This window comes from Thermobia domestica, chromosome 12 (genome assembly GCF_964235325.1).
Source record: "Thermobia domestica chromosome 12, izTheDome1.hap1.1, whole genome shotgun sequence".
NCBI classification, from domain to species: Eukaryota; Metazoa; Arthropoda; class Insecta; order Zygentoma; family Lepismatidae; genus Thermobia; species Thermobia domestica.
In genome coordinates, this window is record NC_137465.1 from 69043562 (window position 1) to 69059989 (window position 16428).

The 16428-nt window shown below is 34.5% G+C and overlaps 1 protein-coding gene across 1 annotated transcript in view; it reads right to left on the reverse strand.

Annotated features, from left to right (window-relative positions):
- Positions 1-16191, reverse strand: part of LOC145665993 (uncharacterized) — an 81819-nt gene extending 65628 nt beyond the window's left edge. Inside the window, exon 1 of the mRNA XM_081733099.1 lies at positions 15760-16191. Coding sequence (XP_081589225.1) covers positions 15760-16191 — 432 coding nt within the window. The remainder of the gene's footprint in view (positions 1-15759) is intronic.
- Positions 16192-16428: the final 237 nt, after the last annotated feature.

The window sequence follows — 16428 nt, forward strand, 5'->3', positions numbered from 1 at the left end:
GTTTTTAACTTCAGTACTGTCACGATCCGTCTTTTGATAAGGAAGCATTGTGAAAATATAATATGCGCATAGTATGTATGTATGTATGGTAAGTTAAAATGCTTTCATGTTGTGAAAGAGGTAATTTGTTCTGCTTTTAATATGTGAAAAGCTTGCCTCCCCCTGAAAGTAATGTTCTCCTAGAACAACTTGCTGGCTACACCCCTGATTATCCTGTAATAAAAGTTGTGAGTTCTATTTGCAAATCGAAACAAAATCCACTGGAAATTAGACGCGGGACTCAACGCTCGTTTTACTAATTGTTTTATATGGAAACCTTTCAAAGCGTCTATCATGACAACCAGTTGACATAGAAAGATGTAGTTTCCACGTATTTGTTCGTAATTCTTTTCTCTACTTGGTAAAGCGAGCAGTTAATGTGGTAGTACAATATTTCTAAGTAGCGCCTGTGATATTGTGAAGATTCGCAGTAGCGCGAGAAGACAGCGTGCATAACTGCTTGTCGTGAACTGTCAACACCGCTCAATGCCAATTGGACGCCGTGTGAAGCCAACACAAGGCCATGTCGTTTCTCATCTGAAATCTGCAATAACTTCTCATATGCCGCATTTTTCAAATTCCTGTTTTTATAATCTTCACTCTTTACCTTCCACAGTTCAGGTAAATTTCGATAACGGCCAATAAATTCTCGCCAGAATTCTTGATTCCTATTCATTGACGCCATAGCGCAAGAAATAAGCGTCTGTACACTAGGCTTCCTACTCGGAAATAAAGCTCGTGTTTGCACAAACATGCCCATACACGGTCCACGTGTTTGCGCAAACATCATGTTCGTGTAAACAATTTTCGAACGAGTTCGATGTGGAAAATGTTTGCACAAACGTTTGCGCAAACAGTTCATACATCGCCACACACGGTCAAACTGTTTGCACAAACAGCCTTGTTTGCGCAAACCATGGACCGTATGTGGGCCTCTTTATATTGGTAAGGTTCTTCGAACAGATGTGGTTCTATTATACTGGCATAATATTGACTGGTCTGGTATACTCAGTGCTTTATATTGCTCTACGAAATATTTAAAGCACGGTTTGTTTAACACTTAAGCACACGCGCTAGCAGGGATTCCTCGCATTTGAAAAGAAAAAGTGATTGCTTTACAATAGCTTTATGCTCTAAGCTTAAGCTCCTTGTATCTTCCTAATTTGTTTCCTTCTGCATGTAAATATCACGCTCAGTTTTCTTTGAACTTTCGTTGTAGAAAGACGAAGTTTTGCGAGGAAAAGCCTTCATCGCGTGTGGATGCGTTTCTATTTTTTAGTTATCATACTATACTCGTGTTATTTATATCCGTGACTAAAATGAAGTATGAAGAAGAACAGAGACGGGTTTTAGAACTGTTTAACTCAATAAGAGAAGATGAAGGTGAATACATTGCTGAGCCACCACAAGCATCGTTTCCTATGCCAGATCGTGAAGGTGATGCGGATTCCGTGTGTAGTGGTAGATGAACCTACAAATATAATAATTTTTCAAATGTCTTTACATTGTAATGTTTCATGTGTTTTCATTTAGTATAATCTAATTTTGCATACGTAGTTTCAAGTAAGAATAAAGATAGCTTTTGGAAAATAGTATTAGAGGTTACAAGGAGAATAAATTACTAAAGTGCTGGCAATCCCCGTCAACTTTCTTGGTGTTTTAAGAAATAGACGTATAGGTAATGTTGTAGTAAAAAAATCTAAATAAAATACTTTTAAAGTAGAAATCTATGGGCACTTATTCTCAGAGTGAGGAAATCCCCATACCGTGTGTGGTTACGGCAAAAACTAGGCGCGTGTGCTTGAGTGTTAATTTGTCGAGTGGTGTGTCTGCGCCTATGAGGACTCGGCATAGGTTTTGTTAAATTTGTCTTTTATCTGGATATATATCCGACAGGAAAAGGTGTTCTTTCCTTCTTTTATTTTACTTCTAGCTGGTGTTTTACTGTCGAAATACATTGCTGAACCACAAGTCAATACTGTTGTCTGGCATACGACTTTTTCATACGTTGATAGTCTCTCGTTTGGAAAATCAGTTACATAAGATTTTAATTTTACACATGTTGGTTTACGTTCGGGTGGCATTTTAATTATTCTGTTCGAATAATCCCGTCTAAATTATACTAAAAGTAAAACTTCAAGTAATGCATGACTGACAATGTCACCGAGTTGAGGGAAAAAAGTAACATGAAGACGTGTTTAAAAAAACCTTGAGCATTAGACCACAACTCTAATTTTTGATCAAAGTATTACCTACAACTGCTTTTACTGTAATATTACACAATAATAACAATAGCCGCTAGACGATAATATGCGTTTCGTTTCCTTTTAGCTATAAGCTGCCGCAAGTCAGAGCGTCAAAATGTTTTCGAAGTTAACAACATGCAAAGTAACATGCAAAGATAAAAGCAGCTTCTATTATATATTTCTTATGAACGTGTGCCAGAATCAAGAATTGAAAAGCTCACGAAGTCACATTTTTTCTTTTGAACTATTTCAAAACTATAAAATATGTACAATATGTCAGGTAAACCTATTCATTTATGAAAAATTAATAGATTTTCCTTAAATATGTAAAAAAAAAGAAGAAGAAGAAGAAGAAGAAGAAAAGAAATGCATTATAGGTAAAAATATGGAATATCAAATGTCTGTTAAATCACTGCAAACACTATTATTCGTAGAGAGACAACAAAATTTCAGTGGTCACTATCTTGTTATTTGTTGATGAGGGTATCACTTCAATAGAATCTAGCAAAACAAAATGTGTGCCATTCAGTTAGTAAAAGTTACTTTCATCAGATAATTCTACTCAAATGTTCACAAAGAGAACAAAAGCTCTAGCTAACATTAAAGAAATAAACATAACTTTTCTTACCAAAATGCAAAACAGAACCTAAGATACGAGTATTTAGTAATATTTTGTCTTCGCACTGATAAGGGAAGGATCATGAAGTCATCTATTTTGTGTTTGTATAGCTGGGAATATTTTCACTTATGCATAATTATAGTGACTTTTCACTTTAGGAATTATTTGATTTTTAGCTTCATCAGTACCAGTACTGAATTTGTGTCAATTCCAAACAAGTTTGATTTTTCCTTATTTAATTCTATGTAACCAGTAAATATATTGAACAATCCACCAAATTTTGAACATTCAACTTGCTTATTTTTGATTATCATGAAGCTTTATCTACTAATGTATAATATTTAATGTCAATCAAATGCATTGACGAAATAATCACACTTCTAGATTCAAGAAAAATGTTTAACTTTTCCACAAACTAATTGATTTATACAATTCTTGTACAGAAATGATTACTCTAAATACTTTCTCAATGTATAAAAGTAGACTCAAATTCTCTACCAAGTTCAGGAGCTAACGAATGCGTCATGAAAACATCTTTATCCATACCATGAATTTGGGGAAGCTCTTTGCAGAAAGTAATGCCCAGGTTCGTTTCTCATGGACCTTAATCTCAAATGGAAAACTTGGTCAGCTGTTAGATAGGTCTGATCGCCAGATCTACAGTTCAACGAGCCTTGATAAAAGTTGGTCATGATACTTGCTTTGCAATACTAGGTTTCACCTATATATCATACCATAAGCATATTATTACTTTAATTCATATTCTTAGATTTATTTTCTTCCTGTGCTCATCATTAATATTTAACTGATTCTATGGACGCTTTTATTGGTGAGTTTGTTCTTTATTACAACTTCTTATTTGATATTTAGTTTCTATTTGTAATGTGCTATTGACTATAACTTTCGATTTTGTAAGATTTCATTTGTGACTTTTTCCGTCTTCTTTTACCAAAGTGTAGGGGTTGAATATTATACACTATTAGATTGAGCTTCACAAACTCTATCAAATACAGGGGCGCGGTGGCTCAGTGGTAGAGCGTTCACCTCTGGTGCATGGGGTCCCGGGTTCAATTTTACAATTATGATGAATGAACAAAATAAATACTCGACGTTAGAAAATTATGTTGTTAGAGAATCAGTGTTCAAACTAAATTGAAATAATTTTTGAAGAAAAGACACAGCAATTGTCTCCGAACATAACACTTTCTTAAGTACTCAAGAAAATCAACTGTCTTCACATCTTAATCATCATATAGCTGACTGATTAACAGAAATATGAATTCCATTATCTAACTAAACTATTTTCCAGCTTACAACAAAACATTCCAAGTATTAAAATATTTTTGGGGGAATACCTTTGTACGGACCCAAATGTGAATCAAAGTTAATACTTTCCAATCAAATGCTACAAATGATAATAGAAACAAGAAATATATATATATATATATATATATATATATATATATATATATATATATATATATATATATATATATATATAGATGCATGTATATTAGTAGAGGATGAAAAAATAGCATATTTCTGACCAATACTGTTCGGACGAAAAATCAAAACCACAAATTTTCTTAACTAGTCTAATATTTCGATCAATAAATAAATAAACAAGCTAGCGTTACAAGTAGTATGTGCGTCAATGTTACGGTAAATCAAACAACAATAAATATAATCTGATAATTAATAGTATAAAATTTTTGGACGTAATATATAAACAATCTTTTTCAGAAACATATAAAAAAAACTATCAACTGCATCAGATTGTATATTGGCAACGAACGACACCTATTTAGAATCACAAAAAATCGTTTTTCTCGAAACCGAATCATGGGTGTCTATTCTTACGCATAGGCCCTATGCTATTTGTTAAGCGAAATCTGATCTACCCACGGATATATATATATATATATATATATATATATATATATATATATATATAGTAGCAGTGGTGTATTTAGGATTTTGTTTCTTATGTGAAGTAATACACAAAAATTTAGCAATGAATTTATTCTATTCATAGAATAAAAGGAAGCATCCTCTCGGCCTACGTAATTTCGCAGGCTACTTATTCCCCTCCTCTTGATTTTCTTTAATTCAAACATTTACCTTTCTTTACAACTAAACGATGTAAATATTCCTTTGCTATAATAACTAAAGTCCCGTTATGTTGATATTGGTGCAAGTTGGTGTGGAACACCAGTTTCGCTTATCAGTTTTTCTTAGTTTTGGTGTTACTGACGACGGTCGACTTGAATCACAACTAACAACGGTCGAAAGTATGATAGGAAAAACGAAAGAAAGTAACAACTAAGAAAAAGGAACAGAAGAGCAAAATGGACGAAAGAAAAAAATAATGCAGTTTTTACATGGAATGAAATTTGACAAATACAGTATTATTTCTGAAGAAGAGCGTAAGAGAATGTAAAGTCATTGAAATTCTTAGAAATGGTAAGAAGGATTATTGTTGTACGTCAAATGCGAAAAACTAACGAGGGAAGAGGCTTGAGCCCGATAGCACCCTCTAAATACGCCACTGTATATTTTGGGCAATATTTTATTTGAACACAGATTAAAGTTATTGATAATTTTGGATGTTATCTCAATAAATATCACGTTATGTCGGCTTGCTAAGTATCATGATGAAGAGATTGATAAGGGCATACTGTACTTCAGTAGCAGTTTTACTTTAGTAACTGGCATGGTTCTTCTTCTATGTCAATTTTTAGATTCCTTCTGAATTATCTCGAAAACTACACATGAGCATTTATGCTGACATACGTATGATGAGTGTAGTGCACAAGAGAAACAAATCCGTCATTGGTCATTTTGTACAAATTTCATTTTTAACCTTCATTCAGAACTTAAAGGTTTCGTGTTCAGATATAACTCTTATAGTGTAAAATTTTCCATATATTTAAGCGTTCCTTACAAACTTTATCCCTCTTTTCACTCACAACTTTGGAAATTGAGCTTGATTCCCTTGTGCTCTAAACGCTCCAGGGGATCTGCTATTAAAAATCAATCCAAATTACTATTCAAGTTTCTATCCGATTCGTTATATTCCCAGTCGATTATGACGTCATGCGTGTATTTTTCTCAAGAGTTCTTCTATTTACAAATTCTGTCTCACCTCCCTTTGTTCATCATCGATCATTTACAATCATTTTCGTCTTACTTAGTATAGAGGTCGTTCAAAAAAGACATTATTTGACGTTAAGTTGATTGTTCATTTATTAATTTCACTCACAATAGTACTATAGCAGTTGAAATAAGAAAATAAGGTTTTCTTTCACTGAACAAAATAGAAAACTTAAGTGTAATGCTAATTCACAATTAAAGAGCTTCTTTCCAAACACTACTTAAGTCATTTTTAATGAGATACGAAAAACTGTTGTTCCTTTATTAATAGGACGTGTTTCAGCGGTATATGTCAGCGTTCCTCAATTTTTTTTTCCTTTGGGGAACACCAAAATACGTTTTAAACTTTCGTGACAGCACTGCATGTGATTTTTTTTCTGGATGCAAAAACGCAAACACATAAAAATACATACAATATATTTTTCTATTATGAAACGACTATGAGGTATTAAATCCATAAATAGCTTCTTAGCAACAGTATATTCAACTTCATGATATGTAGTCGTTACACTTGCTATCACTGCTATACTGCAATTCTGTAGACTGGAGTATGCTATCTCTTAGCTCACATAGTATCCCAGTTGCCTCACGAAGTTGATACAACACAAAAAATTGTTTCAACACGGTATTGAACCCTAAATAATTCGCACGAAAGACACTGACGCTAAATGTTACGCTCAGGGCCGGATTTAGTCATGGGTCACATGGACCCGGAAACAGGGCGGCATTTCTTTTGTAAAATATATATATATATATATATTTAAAAACGGTAAAACTATTGAAAATGCATATTTCACCAACGACTCAAAAGCCATTTTTTTAAATGGCCGTGACTACGATAATATTGTAGCAGATTAGTCGTAGCAAATATTGTTATAAGTCAGTTGGTTATTATGGTGGTTTGATCAGTTGTAGGTGGATGTGCTGAAACGGGCGGCAAGAGGCTGCTCGCCACTCGTACTTTCACAAATTGGCGTGTATTTATTTATTTATTCAACAAATACCAGATACATCCCAGAGGCCATTTTACACTGGATATAGGACTATAACAACGAGGGAAACAAATAGGGTAAATCCCAGTTAGGATGGTCGGCGGTGACGATCGAACCCACGACATTCCAAATGCAAACCCAACGCTCTATCAACAGAGCTATTTCGCTCCGTTTGAAGGAGTATGGCCTACATTAGCACTATTTTTGCTTCGGAAAGAAAAGTTAGTTACAGTTGACACCGAGGAATCTTCGTTTGTTGTTGAGTGTCTTCATTCAAAAAGAGTTTTAGCTGAAGAGAAGTTGGGAAGTGCTGAAGAAATGTCACTATCGCAACTTAGCCGATTTCTCATATCGAAAAATCTTCAGGACTTTTGCCTTAAAGTGTTTTTATGTACACCAGCAATTAACTGTGTGGAGCAAAGATCATTTTCCACACTGTCAAGAATCAAAAACTATTTGGAATGTACTCTTTCTCAGAAGAAACAGGTTCATCGAAAATGACTTGACTGTTAAACTTAATTTTGATGATGTTATTAATGGTTTTGCCAATGTCAAAGCAAGACATAAACAATTTTAATACACAAAAGTTTCAGAAACGTAATTTCTAATTTTTAGGTACAATAATATAACTCTTTATATCATTTAAAATTGTTTTATATTTTGCTGTCTTTTACACCATATAATGTTAAATGGGTTAGGCAGAAGCCTGGTAAGTTTTAATGAATCTACTTTAAATGCTGGCCAGATATAAGAATTCAAATATATTACATCAGATGAGTAATAGGAAATAAGAACAGTAATAACTAGTAATAGTAATAATTATAATTTAGTAACAAACGTAAAAGTAATATTTTAAGAAGTGGATCCTGGGGAATGGAAGCTTTGGAGAACGATGCGATTGGTGTAGTTGGGGGCGGCAATTTCGCTAGGGCCCATGGGCGCAAAACACGGAAACCCGTCCCTGGTTACGCTGCATTAAAGCACATAATTATATTACATTTTCTGAAGAAACAATAAATGTAGATAATAAGGATAGGAGTAGAAATGAGATATCTGCTATTTCAGCATCTAATGCCATGATAGACCGTTATGTATTAGGGATAAAGTTCCTTGGTGATCAGCTCAGTGGTTAGCGTACGCGCCTTTGGCGTAGAAGACCCGGGTTCGATTCCCGGCAGGAGTTCGTGTGGTTCGGATTCCACGTTAATCAGTAGGTCCACGTCTCATATAGCCTCGCTGTTGAACAGGATGTTAAACTCGAAATCAACTCCCTTGGCGATCACATTGCCGGGATAATTGGGAAGGAAGGAAGCGAAAGGGCCCATTATGTTATATACCTTCCCAGCATTTGCCTTGTGTGAATGAGGAAAACCTCACTCAGGAGGGTTGGACTAAAAAGCTTCTACACTCTCTCGACCGAATATGTCCGTCGGGAATCGAACCCCAGACCGCTCGCATCACAGACGAAAGCGGTAGCGACTACGCTACGCGGGCCCACTAAAGTAATAAAAATTAAATATCATATACATTGTATCTCTAGATGGTGCATCTAAATAAAGCATGGTTTTCAATAATAGACCCGCTTTGTGTATTTTTCGAGCATCTGTAGAATATATTTAAAAATATATGTTATTTTTACTTACTATGGTAAAATTTCCAGTTCAAGTTGTATGTTATAAAAATCGCTCCTATACACTGACACTGGCTACGTACCGAAGTATGATATTATCATAGTCACCGAACGAACTAAAATATCCACTTGGTCTGGAATGCAACTGTTACACTCCGTACCTGGCTATGGAGGAATGAACAGGAATTATAACAAGCCAATTATGAAAATCCAGCATCATAATTAACGGACTTTCTTTCCTATTTAGATATTCAGAGTGCTAATACGTATTTTCGCAAGTCAACAAAAAGTGAGAAAACACATTAAATTTTATTGACCTGCTAACAAATAGTTCTGGTAGTCATATTTGAAGTGGAGCAACAGTAACACAAACATGTTCTGACCAAGTCTTCCTCGGTTTATTACATATGTCTGACCAAGAATAAGCTCATTGATGAAACCCTCTCCAAAAGTGGATACTCATTAATATTTCCATTCAATCAGCACAGATAATGTATCCCATTTTTGTACTGAAAGTACTATTTTAACATTTTCAATTTTATTTGCAGGAGCGTGACATCTCTTTCAAACATCGACAACATTAAATTTAACTCACTGTTAAGTGATGGTAGAACCAACCGCTTTTAATGTTTTATATTTGTATAAGGTTGCTACTCTCGCCAGTTGTAGAACCCGGGAGCAGGCACAGAAAAAGAACTTGCGTTATCAACTTGCACACGGAGGAAACTGTATGTTACAAACGATGTTTTTGTAAACGAAAAGAATCAAAGTAATCTCTGAATATGCGGGCGAAGTGTTTTCCAAACCATGCCACAATAGCCCTGCTGTATAAGTAGGCTCATTATGATTATTTATTTATTTGTTTATTACCTATATAGAGGTTTCCCCCAATTTACAATAGGTGTACAAGACATATGTTTCCAAATACTATTACAAAAAATCGAATAAAGAAGACGTAACGTATATAAGTGTTCGTTACAGTATTAACTACAATAATCAAAATAATATTGCAATAATACAGTCATAGCAGGATTTTTTTTTCTACAGTACATTATGGTTTTACAATTTATAATTACAAATATAATTAATTACTATCAATTTTATTTCCACCTTGCTAGTATAACTGAAACTTCTCACTTCCATTCCAGAAATTTTTAAATATATTTACCCAGATATGTATCAAAAAAAATAAAGAAAGAAAACCTTTATATGCAATACCATCAGCAAGTAGCCTATAAATCTAAATTACTTCTTTAATTTTTGATACATATACTTTAAATGGTAATGAAAAATCAATATTTGAATTACATTTGTTTTGTTTGTTTCATTGTTTGTTTGTTTGTTTGATTCATTTGTTTTTTACTAAGTCTTATGGCAGGTGAAAATTGGTGAAAATTAGCGCGTGAGATACCATAATAAAAGGGTAACCTAATACGCAATACATCTTTTTTCACATTAAAACAAAGTGAGCCCAGAAAATCGGGATTACCAATAATACGATTAACAATTTTATAGAGGAAGATATGTTGATCTATAAAACACGTGTTGTCTATTTCTCTTCTGATATATAGCAAAGTGACACCAAATTCTTATAGTAAAGATTTATAAGAAATCGTTTCACAATACGAGGACTTATTGCATTTTTTATACTAAAGAAATCGTAGAAACTTATTTTGCATGCGTTCAATTTTATCTATATTCTTTCTAGTGTAAGGAAACCATATCACTCTAGCATATTCTAATTTAATTCTTATTAAATAAATTAGTCAAAGCAAGTTTGCTTTTCATCACTTGAGTATTTCTGAACACAAATCCTAGTAATTTGAAAGCATCATTACACATTTTGTCAATATGTAATTCAAAAGCTAATTTATCACCCAATGGGACTCCAAGATCTTTTACAATATTACATCTTTTTAAACTTTTTCCGGACAGTTAATTATCGTAACATAATGTTTTTCTCTTTCCAGAAAAAGATATAACACAGCATTTATTTGAGTTAAAATATAAAATTTATTGTCTAAACTCCATTTATAAATTATAATTTAATTGATTGCAGTCAGTTCGTGTTTTTATCTCTTTTGATAATTATGAAATATATCATTGCCAGCGAACATCTGGACCATAGGATGCACATGCTCCCTTAAAATGGTAACATAACTATGGGTAGGACACGATTAGTAAGCGTCAGCACAGAACCTGCTGAAACCCAGAATAATGCAACCCAAGGCATCACAGCATATCCATATTTTCCCATTGGGCGAAGACATGCGGATCATATAATTTTGGGGGCCTCCATCAAACATAAGTCCAGTTCATGGTTTGAAATAAGGTAAATGATGACGCAACTGCTATATCGTTTTCAGCCATCAGCAATCAATGGTGCTTTTTCACAGTATCATTTGTACCGTGCTAAAGCGTTGTAGTCCCCTATCAGCGATTTCACCTATGTAACCTGACCCCGTGTATCAATGTCACGTAACTCGCGGCAGACTGTGATTTTCTATATAGGCTCAGTCTATGCATACTGTGGAAAGTGCTGCTTGAGTCCCTTTATCACTTTCACCACAGTCGCATGACTGTTTTAACTAACAATTCACTTTAATGATTGGCGGGACTTGTCAATTAAGGTTTCCTTCCGACCACCTTTCCTCTTCGCAAATGTGGTCTCGTAGTGAGTTTTATAGGACGTCATTACTTTGAACACTGTCACTAGCAACACATCTAACACTTGCTACTTTCGTCACGTTTTCACCAATATCCGCGCCCTAACAATTTGCTCTCTTTGAAAATCACAGGACTCACATATTTTACACTATCACCGTCTGATCAGTTCACTGTATATTACCGTTATGCTGCTCCTCATGCATTACGGAGTTTGCCCTAACGTATTGCTGTATTGCTGCCTAGGCGTTGTCAACCTACATATCTAGCGTACTGCCAATTTTAGTTGTTTCCTATTATGTGGCAACTTACATTAATACAAAAATATGAATATGCCTTGATTCTTATATTATTATATGTAAAAACTCATATTTTAACTAACACATATTTAGGGACGCCAGTAGCCAGTCATAGATTGCTTTCCTGTCTGAACTTGTTATTGGATAACTTACGTTAGCTTTAAGCCTGTTCTCTACATTTGAAAATCCTTAAGACCCCTGCTCTTAACAATTTCACGAATTTTTTTGGCTTAATTTTCATTACAAATATTAGCGTGGTCTTTTAATCCAGCTTTCTTTGAGGTGAGATAGAGTGGTGAGGAACGGCCTATTTTGTGAAGATTGATATTACATAAACATGTTTGCCCCCGTCAAATCCTTCAAATTTAACGTCCGGTTGTAGTGCAAAAACTGCTCTAATAGTAGATCCCTTCCATCACATCTTTGGTGTTACATAAAGACAAAATGCAAACTCTCATTAACAAATATTCCTATTTATAGAATATGAGTTCTGAAATATTACGTATAAAGATGCAATAATAAAGAAGCATTATCTCAATTTCAATGATGTATGGAGATTTTATTGTTAACCCTTCGTTTTATGCATATTGTCAATCTGGGATAATACTCTCCTAAATTTCGTTGAGATGTAGCATTAGTTGTAGAGTACTTTGAGTACTCCCAGATTGTTTTCAGTAACACAGGGTACATCATATATTACCCATTTTATTAATGCTAGAAGTAAGCATCTATAAATGTGCTCTTAGCTACTGTTACGGAATCTCCACCACTGATTGTTAACGGTCAATCAGAACCGAAAATGTAAATGATAAACCCAATTTAAAGATGAAGACACTTTGTATTTCGAGTCATAAATATGCGTATTTTAGAGTTGTTTCTGTAACGATATGTCAATTATGTGACAGTAAGTTACTGCTGTCTAGCTATAGAAGGAAATGATAACAGGTCCATACCTGACGCTGTTCATGAATTCTGCAAAAACTTGGATGTCCACAAGATGAGTGAAGTTGACAATATTGTGTAAATGCCAGTCTGGGCGAATATCTGGTTGATTACTGAAATACTATGACGAATATACTACTTAAGTACTTAAAGATACATATTAGAGCTCGTCTCTCTACAATTCTCTTTGAGTACCTACAAGTGACTTGATGTGATGAAGAATACATCTTCTGTGTACCTTCTGTATACTTTCCGATGTCTTAAGCAAATTGACTGGAGCATTTGCACAACTGAAAGCCGCTTACACTGCAACCAATGGTTACCAAAATCCAGACAGAAATCACTACATGTGGGTATGAGATTTCCTTGAAGAAATCATTGTTAACTAATACTTCTTAAAGACTGAGCATCTTGTCAACACTCAGCATCTCACGTAACTTACATAACCTTGTCCGACAAAATGTGTATATGTTTACAATAACATTGTAACGTTATTTATATTATCCTTTTGTTACATATATTGCCCACAGTTCGATTAACTAGATAAGTCAACACGATTCAGTAGCTTGATTTTTACACTTAATTGCAAAAACTAACAATTGCATACCTCGGAAATTAGGCTCGTCAAATATATAGAACAACTAACTTTTATTCTCAAAACTCCATGAATAATAATCTTTCTGCTGTCATAGCAACACGAAACAAACAATTGTCTCTAGTTATATCCCCTACCATTACATGAATATCAACCTTTCTCAACATATATTCTACATTTTTTCTTCTTCTTCTTCATAACATATTGTGCACTTTTAAGCACCGTTGCCCAAAATAGCTACAATTAGAAATGGAAGTAAAGATCAGATATACAATATCGATGTATATATGGCTCCCGACGAGGACTTCTTAAATTGATTACAATTGAAGAAAGAATCCTGGACAGTTACATGTCTTACATACGAGGTTACTTTACTTTCCGAATATCCCTCACATATATAGAATATAATGCATATATATATTAATTTAATTTTGTCTCAACAATTATCTTACATTCATTTAATAATCAATTCCATTCTAATTCTATAAAACTATCGACGAAGAGGACTTATTCAAAATACGATCCTTTTGCTGATTATTTAGGTCCTAAAATAGATTCTTCAATTCAATATCATCGAAGCTCATAGACAAATTAAATTAATGTATATTGAAATGTTACATAACGTATTTCTTCCATTTGGGCATAATTAAGATAATTATAAAGAATTTTGAAAACACAATATTGATAAGTGAAGCGAATTACAAAGAAATCGTAACAGTACTGAAAGTGAAAAAAACAAGATTTGATTAATATAACGGAATAATACAAATAAATAAATTATTATATTAAGAAATAGCAAAGTTTATGTGGGTTAGAATACAATATAACATGTATAACATGTATTCGTATTCATTTACATTAAGAACATTATTTATTTTATTTGTATAGAATTCAAAGTACGAATGACAAATGAAATCATTACGATATTTTAAGTGAAATAAAAAAATCAATTGAATATATTTTCTCGGACGTCACAACATTAGCTTAAGTTATATTACCAAAGAATTCGGTTAAGTTACATTGCACGCCACAATCTTGTATAGGACTACAGTTCTGCCTATTATTTGCTTCCACGGTACCTTGGTTTCTTCTTCGAGAATTTCTACCACCTATGAAATTGTTACAAAATCCATTTTAAGAAAAATTAGATGTACTGTTTACCTGATTTCTAAATGTTGTACGATTACTATTTCTATTTCTTCTGAAATTGAGTTCGGTTCTATTACCGGTATAATTAAATATATATTACTTCGTACACTAGGACTAAATTCTTCACGCATATTGATATTTCGGATTGGAATATGATTGGCTTGGCTTCGGTTGGTGTTAGTTTGGTTTTGTTACTGTTACTTTGCACCATTGATTAATTTTCAAAATTTTATACTATCATAATTAGATGATTGAAATTAATGCATTGTGCAGAAATCAACATTTGCTGCAACCTAAAAGGTAACAATATCCGAACCGATGCTATGATTCGTGATTCCTGTTGGTATGGATTAATTAATTTCAACTCATTATATACGGAAATCACAAAATCAGTAAGATTCTTATCAATTTGGGGATCATACCGTCTGTTTCGAACCAAAGCGTCTCGGTTTGCCAACATAAAATCATTCTCAAAATTGGAAAGCAGTGAGTTTTTAAAATCTAAATAATTGCGTAAACACCCCCTAATCGCTTTGAACCAAACAGAGCACGGTGGTAGCAAAACGTGTGGTAACATTTTAAGAAATTTGGATCCGTCTACCCAAATTAAATCGCATTCTTATTCGAACTTTTCTAAAAGATACACTTGCAGGTATGTCTTCTGACCTTCCACTATATTTCGTTAAAGAGCTTATTTCACTAAATCTGAAATGATGATGATTAAGAGACTCTTTCAAATGATTAGACTTTATGTATCTGGTTTTCCGGCGATGTGATGAATACGGTCTTCTTTCTTCTTTCCTGGTGCTTGAAGCACTATAATCCCTCTCACAAGGAACGTACTTGGGCTAGAACGGGTGAATACGCACAAAAACGGTAGCATGGGTAATGTTAGCATCCCGAAAGCAAACTGTGATATCCGTTTTTCTGCAAGATTGTGTAAACGTCCGCAAGGGCAGGGAAAAGTAAAGCACGTGGCCCCGGGCCATTTTTGAGGAAAAGGGGTTGAGTGGATGGGAAAATGAGCGAACACGTATCCTATTATTTTTAGAGGCACGCATTTCGAATGAAAAAGTTCTGTCCCAGGGTGCCCCGGAGGGTCCCAGACACGATCCAACTAAAATTTTCAATTGTTAAGGGAGGTCAAGTAGTAGATCGTTGGAAAGATATTATTAAAAGAAACAAGATTAACAAAGTCCCCTTACCTTCAAGCAAATGGTGACGTTCCTTTGTTTTCAAGATCTTGGAAATCTCCACGAGAGGTCACAATAGGAGACACAAGTAGATAACTTGACGTAACTATAAGTGCACATGAGGATTCTCAATAAAATGATCAAAACAATACAGAAGACTACAGAACGCACAGGTAACAAAAGAACAATTGTCACATGTCAACACCGCACACTCTGTTATGTGCGTATGGAAACCTACATCGATTACACTTTTCAAAGCCTGTACAAGTTCACCATTGTCATAACCAGCTTTCTGCCATGCGTAACGAAGCATTGGTCGATAGATATCTGCCGAGAACTGGTTGTAGATGACAGAATGTAATTTCAGGAGAAATAACAGATCATGTAAATTCGGCTGCTGCACACGGGAACGTAACTGGAGATAGTCAGTAATTCGCTTGGCGTACAATTTGTATTGGCGAAAGAAGTATACGTCCAAAGGTTGAGCATATTTTGTGGTTTTTGGTGGGATTATGTTCATATCAACAAGTTTTCCTACACAGGCATCCCGGAGGATACGTTCATCCTTGTGTCCCGACCAAGAGTCACACAGTACGAGCGACGTTTCGTTGTCAGATAAATGTGGATTTAATACCGACACAAAAAATTTGGTAAGATGCTCTTTCGTCATCTCCACGCTCACATTTGCGTCCAGTACTATATTACGAGGGCACCTTTCGGAAGACACATTTCTTCCACGTCCCGTGCAACACGGGGGCCGAATTTACCACTGGATTCCTGTAAGCGTATATACAATTTGTCAGCTAGACGCCCATCCAGTGAGATTGCAACGTCAATAGTGTAGCTGTGTGTTGCGTTGTGCATCGACTGCAACGTCGCGAGGACACCTTTCTCTCCCATTTTCAAC